This window comes from Mercurialis annua, linkage group LG2, assembly GCF_937616625.2.
Source record: "Mercurialis annua linkage group LG2, ddMerAnnu1.2, whole genome shotgun sequence".
Taxonomy (NCBI): Eukaryota; Viridiplantae; Streptophyta; class Magnoliopsida; order Malpighiales; family Euphorbiaceae; genus Mercurialis; species Mercurialis annua.
This window is the reverse complement of record NC_065571.1, coordinates 3,226,677-3,242,623: the sequence shown is the minus strand read 5'-3', so window position 1 is coordinate 3,242,623 and position 15,947 is coordinate 3,226,677. Positions and strand designations below refer to the sequence as shown.

General features: G+C 32.6%; 4 protein-coding genes across 9 annotated transcripts; 2 read left to right on the top strand and 2 right to left on the bottom strand.

Moving 5' to 3' along the window:
• The first annotated feature begins 2,769 nt into the window (after window positions 1-2,769).
• On the top strand, window positions 2,770-5,339 carry LOC126670090 (homocysteine S-methyltransferase 3). The gene is made up of 7 exons (XM_050363745.2): window positions 2,770-3,111; window positions 3,681-3,737; window positions 3,828-4,054; window positions 4,262-4,391; window positions 4,474-4,677; window positions 4,862-4,933; window positions 5,024-5,339. Exons 1-7 carry the CDS (start codon window positions 2,935-2,937, stop codon window positions 5,207-5,209), a joined length of 1,053 nt encoding a protein of 350 aa, XP_050219702.1. The 5' UTR covers window positions 2,770-2,934; the 3' UTR covers window positions 5,210-5,339.
• A 53-nt stretch (window positions 5,340-5,392) lies between these two features.
• Window positions 5,393-6,999, bottom strand: LOC126670091 (protein RDM1). 2 transcript variants are annotated; one of them, XM_050363747.2, is made up of 3 exons: window positions 6,859-6,999; window positions 6,561-6,725; window positions 5,393-5,845 (listed from the first exon to the last, which is right to left on the bottom strand). In XM_050363747.2, exons 2-3 carry the CDS (start codon window positions 6,703-6,705, stop codon window positions 5,481-5,483), a joined length of 510 nt encoding a protein of 169 aa, XP_050219704.1. In that variant the 5' UTR covers window positions 6,706-6,725; window positions 6,859-6,999; the 3' UTR covers window positions 5,393-5,480. The 2 variants fall into 2 exon arrangements, with proteins under 2 accessions (XP_050219704.1, XP_050219703.1); XM_050363746.2 differs by having other exon boundaries at window positions 6,561-6,709; window positions 6,859-6,995.
• An 850-nt stretch (window positions 7,000-7,849) lies between these two features.
• LOC126669106 (pentatricopeptide repeat-containing protein At3g22670, mitochondrial-like) lies at window positions 7,850-9,662 on the top strand. The gene has a single exon (XM_050362442.2). It carries the CDS (start codon window positions 7,865-7,867, stop codon window positions 9,554-9,556), a length of 1,692 nt encoding a protein of 563 aa, XP_050218399.1. The 5' UTR covers window positions 7,850-7,864; the 3' UTR covers window positions 9,557-9,662.
• Window positions 9,632-15,728, bottom strand: LOC126669107 (ATP-dependent RNA helicase SUV3, mitochondrial). 5 transcript variants are annotated; one of them, XM_050362443.2, is made up of 16 exons: window positions 15,578-15,727; window positions 15,319-15,418; window positions 15,077-15,198; window positions 14,750-14,940; window positions 13,917-14,057; window positions 13,150-13,272; window positions 12,669-12,746; window positions 12,107-12,275; window positions 11,679-11,791; window positions 11,506-11,586; window positions 10,776-10,841; window positions 10,508-10,572; window positions 10,286-10,331; window positions 10,095-10,211; window positions 9,883-9,974; window positions 9,632-9,803 (listed from the first exon to the last, which is right to left on the bottom strand). In XM_050362443.2, the coding sequence occupies exons 1-16, from the start codon at window positions 15,645-15,647 to the stop codon at window positions 9,689-9,691; spliced, it is 1,689 nt and encodes a 562-aa protein (XP_050218400.1). In that variant the 5' UTR covers window positions 15,648-15,727; the 3' UTR covers window positions 9,632-9,688. The 5 variants fall into 5 exon arrangements, with proteins under 5 accessions (XP_050218400.1, XP_050218401.1, XP_050218402.1 ...); XM_050362444.2 differs by having other exon boundaries at window positions 15,319-15,415; XM_050362445.2 differs by lacking the exon at window positions 10,776-10,841.
• Between the last annotated feature and the right edge of the window lie 219 nt (window positions 15,729-15,947).

The window sequence follows — 15,947 nt, the reverse complement described above, 5'->3', positions numbered from 1 at the left end:
AAAGTATTTTTTTTAAAACTAGTTATTCTTAAATATTTTAATTAAATTAGTTACTTGAAATATTTTTTTATTCTTTCCATTTTTTATGATTTATTCTTAAATATTTTAATTAAATTAGTTACTTAAAATAATAATTTTATATGTCTATAGTTTTTACCATTTGACGGATGCATCCTTAAAAGAAAATTATAGCCCGATCTGATAGTTTGTGAAATGAGACATAATGATTCTGATTTGGCGTGAATTACTTGCACATATTTACTTGATTAATTTAATTTATTTGAGTGATATAATATATATATCTCTTTAAAAAAAAACTATGAATATATAAAATTATTAACCTTTTATTTAACTATGCAATAATAAAATATAAAAAATATTAGAATTAGAATGCTTCATTTATGTATATAGATTAATGTTATTATTGGAATTTCCTCTACGGCATTTACCGATATACGTAACTGCGTATGCGTGTGTGTTTGTGTGGAGAAAAAGATAAGTGTGCATACGCTACACTGTTTCATTAATCTCCATCTATTTCTTTTCTTTCACTTCATTTCTTCTGCATTTTTTCACACAATCGCCTTTACATTTTTACCACAGTTATGTATTATGCATAGCTTAATCACTACTCCATGGTAGGGGCTGATTAAAAAAACCCGATCAAATTGATCATCCGAATGAAAATCAAAAAATTAAATCAAAAAATATCATTAACCGGTCCAAAGATTTAGGTTTATATATGATATTTTTAAATTTTATGGTTAATGGCTAATGGTTTAGGTTTAGAATTTGAAATTTTAAAACTGCAGTTAACTGATTTATAAAAAAAATTATATTTTTACAGATTGACTATATATATATATATATATTGAAATGTTCAAATAAATACCTTTTCTGTTTTATATTATTGTTAGTAAAAAAAATGGAATAGAATTTTAAATTGTAATTAAACTACACCTAAAATTTAATTTTATAAAATTTACTTTTTAACTTTTTATGGTTATATATTTAGAAATCGCAAAACCGAAAAATTTCTAACCATTCTAAACTATTAACCGTTATAAATTTTAGATTTAGGTTTTTTTTTTATGAATAGATTTAGGTTTTTAAATTTAAAAATCATAATATCAGTAGATAATTTATAAATAACGCTCATGACCTATGATATTTTCAACCAAATTTCATCGTTTAAAACATCTGAAATAATACGTTTCAATTTTACAATCTTTTATTATAATTTTTCAAAAAAATATATTTTAGAAAATTCATATTGACAAGCAAATTGAGATTTTAGCAGTATCAAAATCCTATGATAAATTGTAAATTGTATTATCAGATGAGTCGATTTTAAATAATTTAAAAAAATTGAAAAGAGGCTTTTCAAGATATTTAATTTTGGTATTTTTTAAGTTCAACATATTTATACATTATACTTAGGTTGTTGTCTACTGATTTTTTTATTACTTTTAGCAAGTATACTACTAGTTTCAAGTTAACATAGCGCAATATTATATGTCCTCGTATAGAAAATATATCATATTTGTCATATACATCATCTTGTAACATCAGCTCTAAATTCGATATGGATATATTTGATAGAGCTTAAAAAGTAATGAACTTAATGAATAAAATTTAAAAATAACAATATCCAATAGTTGTTGATAGTTAAATTATTTGGCCTTATATATTAATTTTTAATCCAAGGGATTATAAAAGATTGCAGTTGACATTTATTCTTTGGTGTTTATCACATATTTTTAAGTTTATGTGTGTTCTAACTCTAAAGTCTAATCTGAATTTTTTTAGGTAGATTCAATTTATCACATTATGTCATTATCTGTGGATTAAGATTATTATATTATGACACGTCATTAAAATAATGGCACTATCATAATATTAGTGTTCAAATGTGTAAAAAAATAATAACAAATAAAATTACGATAATGCCACTATTTTAATAACATATTATGATAGACTAGTACACAAATAACGTGATAGATTGGTCTATCTCCTCTGATTTTCTAACGGAGAATGGCACCTCCCTTGTTTGAAATCTATAGAAAATGGAAGGAATGAAAAACATGGGTGGAAATTTTTAGAATATTCTAATTTTTTCATTGTTCAAGAGAGAGGGAATGGAAAATATAGAAAAAGAAGAATGATTGAAAAATTTAGGCACGAGACTCATTCAAAATTTTGAAAAAAATGAGTAAAAAAATAATAAACCTACAAGTATAATTTTATTTTTATATTTATTTATTTAAAAGTAAGAATATAATAGTAATATTATAATAATTAAAAAGATTTACAAATTTTCCTAACTTCCATTTTTTTACACTCTTTCTAACAATAGGAAAAAAACATTTTTTGGATAATTATAAATTTAATTATTTTATCAAATATATTTTTAAAAATAATTTAGATAATTTAAACACGTTAACTTTATAAATTGAGACAAATATATTTAGAACATGTCTTGCATGTTATGGATTGCTTACGTGGATTTACTTGATTGATCCAATAAAAAGCAAAATTAATAATTAATACAAAATTAGATATAATTGTCTGAATTTACAAAATTAACAGATCAAATTGCCTTATATTCTTTGAAATATTTATTTAATAAAATGATCAAAATTATATATTTCAAGCATTTTAATTTTTACTCCTCTCATTTTCACTCCACCCATTTGATTTCCTCACCAAATAAAATGAATATTCTCTTGGTCTATAAAAACAGAAAACGTTCGCAAGTCACATGCCAATTACTAACATTTTAATTTATGTTTGTATTCAGTTTCAAGAAACCAAAACGTTATCCTTCTTATACTTCTTACAGCTACCCCTATAATCAAATACTAATTTGCACAACACTTTGCGTATTTCTTTAATTCTCTTTATATACACTCCTCTCATTTCTTCTCTTCAAACATGCGACTACACAATATGACTTGCAACTCATTTATGTCCGATTTCCTCCAAAACTGCGGTGGCTACGCCGTCATCGACGGCGGCTTCGCCACTGAACTTGAGCGGCACGGTGCTGACCTCAACGATCCTCTCTGGAGTGCCAAATGCCTTATCAGCTCTCCTCATCTTGTTCGAAGAGTATATTTTTTTTCTTTATTTGTTTCTTATAATATAATTTTGATGTTGTTTTTGCCGCTTGGTGTTTTAATGCTGTTATATTTGTTTGAAATAATTTGTTTATGGTTTCAAACATAGAAAATATATTACAGAATCTATGTGTAAAATGTCAGTGTCAGGCTTAGTTGTAAGTAAAATAAGTGGAGTTAATTATCTTCTGACATATAGACGTGGCTAAACCTATCTTGTCTAGCTAATTAACAATTTTTATGATTTCCCACTGTAATTATTCATGGGTCTAGATATCCGTCCCGTCCGTCCAAACCTACCCGTCTTAGACGCGGCTTGGGCAATGAATTCTTACTTCAAGTCCGATTCGGTAATAAATCTGATTTCTATATAAATTTTAGAAAACATAGCCCGAACTTCACTGGGCTTAGACTTATATTAAAATAGTCAAACTTGATTGTTAAACCCGACCTATAAACATGTCTATTTCCGACACTTGTCTGCAGCCTAATGCAAGAACATATTTAAATTATTTTTAATGATAAATTTCAATAATCAATTGTTATTTCTTAATTTTGCAGGTTCACTTGGATTATCTTGATGCTGGTGCTAATATTATATTGACAGCATCTTATCAGGTATTTTTTTACTTTACTACTTAATTACCAGAAGAATCGTGACAGGCAATTGGCTAATCTAATTTTTTAATTATAAAAAAATGGTGACAGGCTACAATTCAGGGTTTTGAGAGCAAAGGATTGTCAACTGAAGAAGCAGAATTATTACTAAGAAGAAGTGTTGAGATTGCGTGTGAAGCAAGGGAAATTTATTATGAAAATTCTACAAAAGGTTCTTGGGATTTCATGGATGATCGAAACATTTCGAGGCGTCCGATTCTTGTCGCTGCTTCCATCGGCAGTTATGGAGCCTATTTGGCTGACGGCTCGGAGTATAGGTAAAAATATAACTTACTTAAATATTGAATTAATAAGGGAATACATACGGTTTAAATTATTAAATAATTTTTCACGTTCTAGTTCAAAGAAATTAAACCATATATTTAATTTTTCCGGTTTTCAATTGATTTGGTTGAACCGGCTGGTCCAATTTGATTCACGGAACCCTGGTCTCAATGAGTTGTCATGTACTTGTTCGTTTACAGTGGCAACTATGGAGATGCAGTTTCTATCCAAACATTGAAGGATTTTCACAGGAGAAGGTTAGAGATTCTAGCCAGGTCAGGTGCCGACTTAATTGCATTCGAGACGATTCCGAACAAGCTTGAAGCAAAGGTATATATATTCGTTTACATCGTGCAGAATTCAGATTCCTTGATCAACAAATTGGATGATGATGTGTTTTGTTGTTAATTAGGCATATGCTGAGTTGCTTGAAGAGGAAGGTATAAATATTCCAGCATGGTTTTGCTTCAATTCCAAGGATGGAATCAATGTAGTGAGTGGGGATTCTATCCTGGAATGTGCTTCAATTGCAGATTCTTGCAACCAAGTTGTTGCTGTTGGTGTCAATTGTACCCCTCCTAGATATATCCATGGTCTTATCCTCTCTATTGCCAAGGTACATGAGTTATATGCTTTAATTATATTAACAACTAGACGAATTTAATCCTAATTAAACTTCAGCAGCACGGAAATACTGAAACGAGAAATGTTCAAACGAAAAAAAAAACAGAAACAATATGTTCTATAAAATTATATGTCAATAAGTGGTTATAATGGTTGTTGGGTTATTGATCTGACAGGTTACGGATAAGCCGATAGCCATATATCCCAATAGCGGGGAGACTTATGATGCCGAGCACAAGCAGTGGGTGGTAAGCTTTCATGTCGAATTCATTTGTGTTTCAGACTTTGTTGAATATAAATGTGAAAAATGGCGATGAAGTGATTGTTTTGGGCCACAGAAATCAAAATCAAGCGGAGAATCGGATGAAGGCTTTGTTTCATACATAGGAAAGTGGCATGAAGCTGGGGCTTCTCTTTTCGGTGGATGCTGCAGGACGACACCTAATACAATTAGGGCTATTTGCAGAGAGCTCTCCAATTCCGATCAATCTTCACCGTCTTTAACTTCCAAAACCGAGAAGTAAAGACTGTTTGAAAATAGTTCGGCAAGAGCCTTGTGGCCTTAAGCTGTCTCTGTTTCAGAGTTTATGTAGGTTATTGATGTATGGTCTTTGTCAGTCTCTTGAATGAAATAAACAACTATCAACTTTCTCATCTCCTACTAGGCAGAATTAAAAATACCATAGCAAGCTGCCAAACACAAAAAATTAAACAAACAAAAAAATATACATTAGCTCGGAAATCATCTTACACGACAAGTCAGAGCATAGCAGTTACGGTCGCCGACATTTCACTTTATAGTTGTGGGAAAATAGAGTCAACATAGGTATAATGCATTGGGTCAGACAGCCAAAGTTTAGCCAGATGATGATGTGATGAGGTATTCCTGTGAATTTCTTCGACAAGCCAGACTGCGGCTTCAGCCTTGCAAGGATGAATTATCATATCCAAAGGCTGTTCATCTCCATTGTCAAACCTCAGCTGATCCCACTGTCTTAGAAGAAGGTTTGTAAGGTAATGTAAGGGCTGCTCATACAATTGCTTAATCGAATTCCCTAGACCCACCCACGAAGTAAACAGAATGACAGAGCCATGCTGTGTCGGAATTGGAAGCTTCCTCATATAATCTTGATACATTTCAGCTCTTCTTATCAATACACCTAAATAGTAAATCACACTGGCATTGTAAGATTAAAAGGCACGAACAATTTTTTTAGCATTCCAATAAAATACAAAATGCAATTTCTAACAACGGATTCTCCAAACACGTTGAAAAATCGTTCTAGTGTCACTCCTCCAACTGGATCACTAAGAGAAGCTCCTATGTCGATCATTTCCCTTCCTCTCATTAAACCATCTATAGGCTATAGCACTCATATATTTACAGCCCGAACTCGATTATTTCCTAATAATTATTGTACTTCACCAATCACATTAATTTCTTGACCAACAATATCTCGGACAGTAAATATTAGGCATCTTTCCATGGAGAAAAAATGCATCAACCACAAGGCCAATGATTCAAGTAATTAACTTTTATCCGATACAAAAAGTGATATAAGCTCCGGTATACAAAAGGGTAGCACATGAAAACGTTAATTAACAGTGTTTCAGCTAAGTCTAAATATACTACGATTCATAATAATTTTTCATGCTAAATTCCATTTAATTCTAAATTTCCCTATCGATTTCTATAGAATCGAGCAAATTCGGCACTGTATCGCAATCCATATTCGGGCATTACTGGTCAATTCAATCACTCTAAATTCACTCTCTAAGTGACATGAAATTTTCAAGAATTAAATCCTATGAACATGTTTTACTAAAAAAAAACACAAAGGCTTAATTAAGATCAAATAAATGAATAAACAATACCTTGGGATGATAATTGCTTAATAGGTAGATCCACAGTAATCTTATGAACTCCATCATTAGTGTTCATGTCTACAGAAGACGAAGAGGAAAATTCATCTGATGATAATATATCAACCTGATCATTCCATGGCATTGTTCTCTTCATTCTTCTGCAAATTAATCATTCTGCTAAAATTATTGTACATTTTTTAAAAAATAATTTAAGAAAGCAATAAAATATAACTCTCATGTTCTGCGATGAAATTAGTTAAGTAAACTTGAAAAGCTAATGATCAAAAACATGGGGAACTAAGATTACCTTAGCAAATTGTTAATCGTTGAACGGAGATGACGAAGAGTAATAATTAGGGTTTATTTTACCCAAATTTGAGCTTGGAGAACATAAAGTGCGCGATTTACGAAGTCAAACGCTGCGTTTTTGGTGACGCACATGTCAATTCACTTTGTACGGATGTTCGAATCATGTTGTATTTATATCAGTTTATTTACATGTGTCATTCTTTCACAGTGGCTGGTTAATTGCTAGTAGCATAATCTACTGCAGTAACATTCCAAAGAGTCAACCCGGCTTTTAAGCAAGTGAGTTGAAATGAAATGAATTAAATTTTAATTTTTTGTGTTTATTTAAATAAGTCATTTTCAAACTTTAGATTCCAAATTATGTTTTCAGATCAAATATTTTAAATTTATATACCTCAAACGTGTTTCTAGATCAAATATTTTAAATTTATATATCCCAAACGCATTATTTTGTTTAAATTCAAAATACAAATTCAAAAACATAATTGAGTAAAAAATTACAAGTGATTATTTGACTGCGAGATATAGGGGTGGATCCACCTTTTTTTGTTTAATATATACAAAATCTATTTTAAGCCCATATACTTTCATCTTTTTGTTTATTTAGTTATTTTTTTTAAAATTAATTTTATTTAGTCCATATATTTTATTTATTTTGAATCTCTAAATCCTTTTTTGGATGGATAAGAAGCTTGCACTAAACTTTCCATAAAATGCACGTGAAACGAACTTGAAGAATGGCTAGATAAATAAAAATTTAAAAAAAAATCAAATAAAAACTTAACCTATTAATCAAAACCCACTTATCATTTTTGATAACAAAAACTGAACACACGCGTAGTGATTCCATCCAAAAAGACCGAGTAAACTAATCCGTAAAGTACAGAGACTTGATGAATACAAAATTTTAGAAAAAGACTAAATAAATAAAAAAATGAAAGTATAAGGGTCTTAAGATGAATTTGGCCCTTAGTATATGAAGTTTTGAAAGAGCCAAAATTTGAATGCTGCTGCACTTAACCATCTCAGACTCTCAGTTCCTTTCACTTCGAAATTTTTTGAGTTGTCTAAACAAAATGTCACAAAAACACCAAATTCACAAACTCTACCAACTCTTTTCCTCTTCAAAAACTCCCATTTACAGCCCCTTATTACTCAAAACCCTCCCTACACCTCTCATTACACCCGACTCGCCCGAGTTAACCGATCTCCCAACTTGGTTTACCAACGCCAAGAACCCACAACTCCCAGACGGCGATTTCATCATCCCCTCACTCACCGAGTGGGTTGAGCCTCACAACCACACAACCACCGTTGAAATCGGCAATCACTTGCTGTTCCAACGCGAAGCTAGCGACATTGATACACTGAGTGAAATCTTAAACAAACACTACCCGTCAACGGATGGCGTTGTCGAGGCGCTACACGGGTGTGGTGTTAACCCAACAGTCGGTTTGATTTCACAGCTTTTGAATAGGTTTAGTAATAACTGGGTTCCAGCGTTTGGAGTTTTCACTTGGGCAAAAACTCAAACAGGTTATGTGCATTCGCCCGAGTTGTATGATTTGATGGTTGATATCTTGGGGAAGCGCAAGGAGTTTAGTCTCATGTGGGATTTAGTTGGGGAAATGAAAGATTTAAAAGGGTACGTTTCGTTGGTTACAATGACTAAGGTTATGAGACGCCTTGCGAAAGCTGGTAATTTTCAGGATGCCATTGAAGCATTCAGAGGAATTGAAAAATTTGGTCTTAGTATAGACATAGAGGCAGTGAATGTACTAATGGATGCGTTAGTTAAAGGGGGAAGCGTCGAGCAAGCTTATAGTGTGTTTACGGAGTTTAAAGAGAGTATACCCGTGGATTTGCATAGTTTCAATGTTTTGATACACGGGTATTGTAGGGCAAGAATGTCGGATAATGCGAGAATGATCATGAATGAAATGGTGAAACATGGGTTTCAACCTGATGTTGTTTCGTACACTTGTTTCATTGAATTGTATTGCACATTGAAAGATTTTAGAAATGTGGATGCGGTGTTAGCTGAGATGCAAGAGAATGATTGCAAGCCTAATGTGATAACCTATACTATTTGTATGCATGCTTTAGGGAAAGCGAAGCAAGTTACGAAAGCTTTGGAGGTTTACGAGACGATGAAGAGGAATGGTTGTGTGCCAGATACTTCATTTTACAGCTCTTTGATTTATATCTTATCTCAATCTGGTAGATTGAAGGATGCTTGGGATGTTTTTGAGGATATGAAACAACAAGGAGTTAATCGTGATTTAGTGACGTATAATACTATGATTACATCTGCTTGTACTCATTTGGATGAAGAGAATTCGCTTAAGTTACTTAGAAGAATGGAAGAAGATTCGTGCAAACCGGATATACAGACGTATGCACCTTTGTTGAAGATGTGCTGCAGAAAAAAGAGAATTAAGGTGCTAAAGTTTCTGTTGACTCACATGTTTAAGAACAATGTGAGTATCGAGCTGGGTACATATGCTCTTTTGGTAAACGGGTTATGTAGGAGCGGGCAGCTCGAACTTGCTTGTTCGTTCTTTGAAGAAATGGTATTGAAGGGAATGATTCCTCGAGATCGGTCGTACAAGATGTTGGTGGAGGAACTTGAGAAAAATAATCTGACAGAAGCTAAGGAAAAGATTCAGAACTTGATGTTGCAGACTACACTTTAATTTAGGCTTAGAGGATCTTTGATGAGATCTAGTTATGTATTTTACTTCATTCTGTCGACTTTTAGAAACATAAAAAGCATTAAAAAGGATATTTTATTGATTTTAACTGATGTTTTTCATGACATGAATTATTTACAAATGTTGAAAATTATGTTTAGACAATAGAGAAGTTGAAATCTTCCATGGTGATAGCCTCTTTGCTGTTGGCTTCTGCCATCCTAATCTTTCAAGAAACTCCTCAATTAGCCTACAAGTTCATTACAATGTAAGAGTAAATATAAAAACTAGATGGAAACCAATAAAAGACATTAGATCCAACTACTTACAGGCTACACAGAGATTTTTGTGAAGCTGCCAGCTCATGGTCTGGAAATGAATCCTCCAATCGGAAACTCAACCATACGTAGAGATCCAATACCTACCATTAGACCAGGAAAAAACAGATATCAGACGGAAAAAAAAACCTTGGAAATGCAGTTAAGCAAGATATAATCTATTCAATAATACATTTCTAAATTTGAGTAGCAAAAGAATCAACCTTGTGAATAGATTCAAGTTCCTGAAGTGCATGTTGTGTTTTAGGCACCTGAAGTGTCCCTGGGGTAAATATTTCTTTAAGTCGAACAACGCCTTTCCTTGCGTAATTTTCAGCGAACTGGTCCATCAAAATGCAACTGTTAACTTCGCTTTTTTGCTCGGATAATAAATTCGCACATTCAACAAGTTTACCTGTGTAAGACCCTGAGACGAGATCTCATCGTTCATATCAACTGGGCTGCATACAAATTAGGAATTAAATTTCCTTCCCTAAATAGATAATCCATAATTGAATACATATTAGCCAGTGAAGAATATGATAAAGAAACCAGATAATCATGGAAGTTTCAAGTTCTACGAAAAAAGCCAAGATTTTGAAATGCTTTCATTTTGACAAAGAAAAAAAATTGATACCTGATACAGAACAGGTACTTATCATTCAGCGAAAGTGGCATTTCATCGATTACAGCGGCAACTTTCTGATATTAATCAATTTAAGAAAATCAGACAGTAAACTTACTAAGATTTCAAAAAGGACCAAGGAGTAGAAAGGCAAAAGAGTAGAAAGGCAAACGAGAGGAAATGTTACATATATCAAGTTGCAAACAAGAATGGTAAGATATACATTTTTCTTCAATTGAAAGGTAACAAAACATAAATATGCACATAGATGTTTACATACCAATATTTCCTCACAATCAGCAATGAAATAATTTGGAGATAATTTGGCATTCTCAACAAAATGTTCCTGCAGGGTGTTGGGGGAGGTAAAGGTAAAAAGGTCAACAGAATAGCAAATAACATGTATAAAGTCATTGAAAGATTACCATTATAATAATAATTAATAAACAAGAAAGATGTCAATTTCCAAAATCTTTAAAAGGTATCAAAAATCAAGCTAAACTCTGAACCAAAATCACTGATACAGGGAACTTAAAACAGCATAGGATATATTGTTACGATTTACAAAAAAGCAAAGTTCATGCACATGATAATACTGCATAAAATAATAACATGATATAGTTTTTTCCGTTTGCATTATGTAAAAATTGGATTGTAGAATATCCTAAATTTGTTTATTCTATTTCTCCCGAAGTTAAATCTATCAATCAATGTGTATTAAGTTAATTATACATAGCAGCAAGTTGACACTGAAAACCGTATTTATTTGTCAGACCTATAAGAAAAAAACTCCACACAAAAGAGAAAAAAATGTATGGACATCCCATCCACAGAGTTTATGCTCGTGAGAAGATGCAACAGATTGTCACAATGATTTGCATCAACTGCATGAGAATAAAGTTACAATATAGCCATTTGTTGCTACTGAATATGCAAGAATGACATGAATTAATCAACACACATAATATATCCAATATAATTATATTAAAGAGGGTTGTAAAGTAGCTAACCAATATCTGGTAAAATCCTTTTTCTGGGTGTAACCTTGAATACATATACATCAAATCAAAGGTAGGAAATAATCCAGCTCTCTGCAGTTTATATAACTTAGAATTAGTGAGAAGCAATATCCTAAGGTGTGAAACTATCACATGTAAAATAGTGTAGGAACAGTGTTAGTCACTTCAAGAACAGGAGATGGTGATTCCAACGATGAGTGAAGCAAGGGCAGATCATTTGCACTTAGACAAGTCACTTCTCCAACTGGGTAATTTGATCCATACCTTCCAGCCCGCCCTGCAAGCATTACATCCACAAATGAGGAGAAAGCAAAAGACGTACATAAATAACAACCAAAGGAAATGGATAAAAAAATAAACAATAATTAAGTAAACCACAAAATACAATAACTGACATATAAACACTGACAATACATCTAACTAGGTAGCAGTAGTATTAGAACATAACAAAAGGACATATTATACCAACTCCCGATCCTTTGACCGATCGACTTAAAGTACATCAACAAAATATATAAAGTAAAAACCATGATGAGACCAAAAATGTGACCAAGGTGATATTCCTCGTGTTAAGAGCTGTGCGATAAGTTACCTGCAATTTGTTTAATCTCTGGTACTGTTAGAGATCGCATCTCAACTCCATCAAACTTTTTCATTGTTGAAAATATGATTCTAGAGATGTTCAAGTTAAGACCCATTCCAATGGCATCACTGGCCACAAGAACATCAAATTCACTGCTGGCATCATTGAACATTGTTGCCTGCAATCCTACAGAACATGTTAATCATACTCCTGTTATTATAGACATAACAAAAGGAATAACAAAGCTAAGTAAACAATTAACTGCATAAAATTTCAATTTCTGAAACCATATACTACAAAATATGTCTTCAGTAAAATGCTAATTTCCGCAAAAGGCATTAAAATTATTTTAGAAAGAAAAGAGAGAGTTCAAAAGAAACAAAAGGTTTATTATGAAAAAGAAACTCATTGGGGGAGATCAATTGTATAATAAACATGATAGCTAAAAATTGTAGAATCGAAACATGAGAAGAGAAGTGCCAAATGAGAATGCATATTGAAAGTTCAGAAAATTTTAGTACTCCAACAATGTAAACTACAAAGATTCTCAAAAGCAAATAGGATCATGCACCTGTCTTGTTCTTGTTTCTGGTGGCAGCGAACCATAAACAACAGAACAGAGATGCTTTCCTGCGCTTTCAATTTTTTTCTGGAAACAACAGAAGAGAAACACACTTAGAAAAAGATGGTAAAACAACCAAAGAAATGTTCTACACTTAAACTGAGTACTGAGTAGCATTAGCATGCACTGTAAACAAGAAATGTGAACCAACTCCCCCAATGCTACTAGGTTTTCGCTTCTTTTTTTCTATTACCAATTATCCAGTTGCAAGATCTGAATACTCCAATTTTCAACAGAATATTATCAGACATGAAGAGAATGAAGGACATAAAAGAAAATAATGTAGAACAGCACACATGATACCACAATACATAGGAATTGACAAGATGGTGTACGTAACTAGATGCACCTAAACAAGTCAAGATGAAGGGGGAAAAACAACGATGAATACGAAAGAAGATTTAATTTTTTTTATGAAAATATCACTAACCTTCAACCGATATATTTCACGACGTGAAAATGTTACAATGCAATCGCCTGTTTTAATATTAAGAAAGGATCCGAGAGGTCTTTTTAATGGTATTAATGGTAAAAGTCTCTCGTAGTATTGAACCTGGGGCATCAAAACGGACAGAAAACATAATGAAATTTCAACAACAATTTCTTTCATGCAAACATCACTGACAAACATGTAACTAATGAATCAAAGAAACAATTGATTGTTAACTACATTTAATTACACCTACAAATATGATTTTAAATTATGCTATTAATTTTCATTGTGAACTTTGTCTCTCTTAAAATGAGAGTCTAACTTTTGTTGCCGTCCCTGTGCTCCCTTTTGCTGCAGGGACAGTTCAACATCTATTAAAAAACTACACAAAAAATTTGCATCAGCATAGCATGATTCGTGATACTATATTATTAATATCTTGCTATATCTTTCCAAATGAAGGAAAAAAGAGAAGATGGCGAAGAAGAAACCACATGCATTAAATTAGAAATTTGGAAGCATGAAGATAAGCAAACAGGAATATGTCATTGCATTATGCTTCATTATTTATCGCCGCCATACGCATTCAAACAATCAAGTATGACACAAGATAGCGTTCAGATCACTACAACATGTTTAGTCAACAACAGTTGGAGGGTTTCATCTGATAGCGAAAAAACCAATATAGCTGCTATTACCTTGGCGAATAAAAACTTTAAAAAGGGAAGAATAGTCCAAAAATGCATTGGAAACAATTGTTTTACCTTGATATCATCACCCGTCACCTTTAGTATTTCCTCAATAAGAGGAACAGCAGCAGGATCGCCACAAAGGTGGAGTTCATCAGCAGAAATTCCCAACAGAGCACGCGTAAATGAGAAACCCCTTGTTTTACAACCAACCATCTGAAAAATGAAAAAGGAACTAGAAAGAACCAAAGATTAGAAATCCATTAACTATCACCCTAACATCCAATACCTCATACTGGGATTTATGTTGAAACCGTTATTTGCATACAAGCTATATGTGAGATGTTGAACTATATAACTGCCTACCTTGACATCAAAAGAGACCCTAAACTATTTTGAAGTTGACAGTGGTAGTCCAATTAGCTGATGAATACAGAAGTCCCAAGTACCAAAATCTATACTTCATGATACATACATGTTAGAATGGAAAGCCTAGTCCTTATCATGACTTATTTAGAATCATATCAGGTCCAGAGACCAAACATACATTTTCACCACTTCTACAATCTAAAATATGTAAATTCAGCACTCATAGATACAACTATTTCTTTTAGGTAAAGTAAAAAAGACTGTACAAATCTATATATTATAAGAACTAAGTTATACTAATTTGTTTCAGAACTAGATGAAACGGACACTTACAGAGGATAATGATATTTGGTTAAATTTTGGTTGATCAAGAATATTTCAAAGTGATGAAGGATCAAAGGCTGCTATTCCAAAAACACATGTGTCTATTTCAGTATGAATTCTGCTATTCCTATGCTGCATCTGAACTGATCATTTGAGTCTTACATATATTGATAAGATTAGACGAGAATCAACTCTTCCAATCAGATGCATCATACCTGAATTTCATCAACAACAGCACAACTGTAATCAGAGTTTACATCAGCCATTTCAACGGTCACAGCCTTATGTCTTGCATCATCAACTTCCTCTCTTTCCTGTCCTGTAATCAAGTCACAAGGAACTTGTGCATTGTTCAACCTTTTTGCCACCTCCCATGCCAACAACCTCAAAGGACCACAATATATCCCTGCCAATTGATAAAGAGAATGCCAATAGAAGATCAACATAGTTCTCATGCCTCATTTGCTCCATTATTGCTCTCTCTAAATATCTCAGGATACTAACATCAATGACAATTATAGTAAAGAAAATTAAAAGTATACCAGATGAACTCGACTCTAATCGCTTCAAAGCGTGATATGTTTTACCACTGTTCGTGGGGCCCACATGAACAAAAACCTTCCGCTGCTTTCTCCGAGCATTCGGGTACCACGAATGAGGACAACTGAATTAATAAACATATTTAGCTAATAGGATAGTAATGTTAAACCACAATCAAAGATTAAGATCCTAAGTAACCCAACAATTACAAGAAGTTTAAAAACAAGTAAAAAGCAATGCTTACGTCAAGTCTGTAAGATCAATCTTAGCTCTACGATTATCACTGCTGTAATGTCTCAATACATTGCATTCAAGCTTCACCTCACATGGCTCCAATTTCTCTGCTATGAACACATAAATTTGTAAAACATTTCATTGAATAAAAACTTATTATAACCAACATGAAACCAATCTTGAACATTATTAACTGTGAATTAGCTCTAACAAATCATGCTAAAATTAAAGAAACATGAAAAAAAACTACAAAGATTATGAAATTGAACCTTTTAGAAGGTGAGAGAGCCCCAAATAAGAAATTTTCTTATGCCGAAGACGAAGAACTAAAGAAGCCATTTCTTAAAAATTTAACTTGTTTACCTCTGAATCATTTAAAATTTTAAACAATTGAAAAAGAAGACAATGTGAGAATGGGAGTGACTTGCGGTTTATGAAACAAATTTAAGGCTTTATTATTTTTGTTACATATGAACCCCTCAGTTTTAGGTTATTTTTGATTTGACCTGTTTTTTTGTAACTTATAGCAAACATACCCCTTGTTCTATGAAATGTACATCATGGGCCCAATTTCTTCAACCGAGGCCCACTTAGGTATTGTGTTCTGAACTTGGAAATCCATATCCGATGAAATTATAG

Coding starts and splice junctions, on each gene's coding strand:
- LOC126670090 (XM_050363745.2), top strand. CDS start 2,935: ATGCGACTACACAATATGACTTGCAACTCATTTATGTCCGATTTCCTC. Junction 3,112..3,680: donor CTCCTCATCTTGTTCGAAGA/GTATATTTTTTT, acceptor TTAATTTTGCAG/GTTCACTTGGATTATCTTGA. Junction 4,934..5,023: donor CCGAGCACAAGCAGTGGGTG/GTAAGCTTTCAT, acceptor TTTGGGCCACAG/AAATCAAAATCAAGCGGAGA.
- LOC126670091 (XM_050363747.2), bottom strand. CDS start 6,705: ATGAAGAGAACAATGCCATGGAATGATCAGGTTGATATATTATCATCA. Junction 5,846..6,560: donor TAAGCAATTATCATCCCAAG/GTATTGTTTATT, acceptor TTTACTATTTAG/GTGTATTGATAAGAAGAGCT.
- LOC126669106 (XM_050362442.2), top strand. CDS start 7,865: ATGCTGCTGCACTTAACCATCTCAGACTCTCAGTTCCTTTCACTTCGA.
- LOC126669107 (XM_050362443.2), bottom strand. CDS start 15,647: ATGGCTTCTTTAGTTCTTCGTCTTCGGCATAAGAAAATTTCTTATTTG. Junction 15,419..15,577: donor GCTCTCTCACCTTCTAAAAG/GTTCAATTTCAT, acceptor ATGTGTTCATAG/CAGAGAAATTGGAGCCATGT. Junction 11,792..12,106: donor AGAGATTAAACAAATTGCAG/GTAACTTATCGC, acceptor TAATGCTTGCAG/GGCGGGCTGGAAGGTATGGA.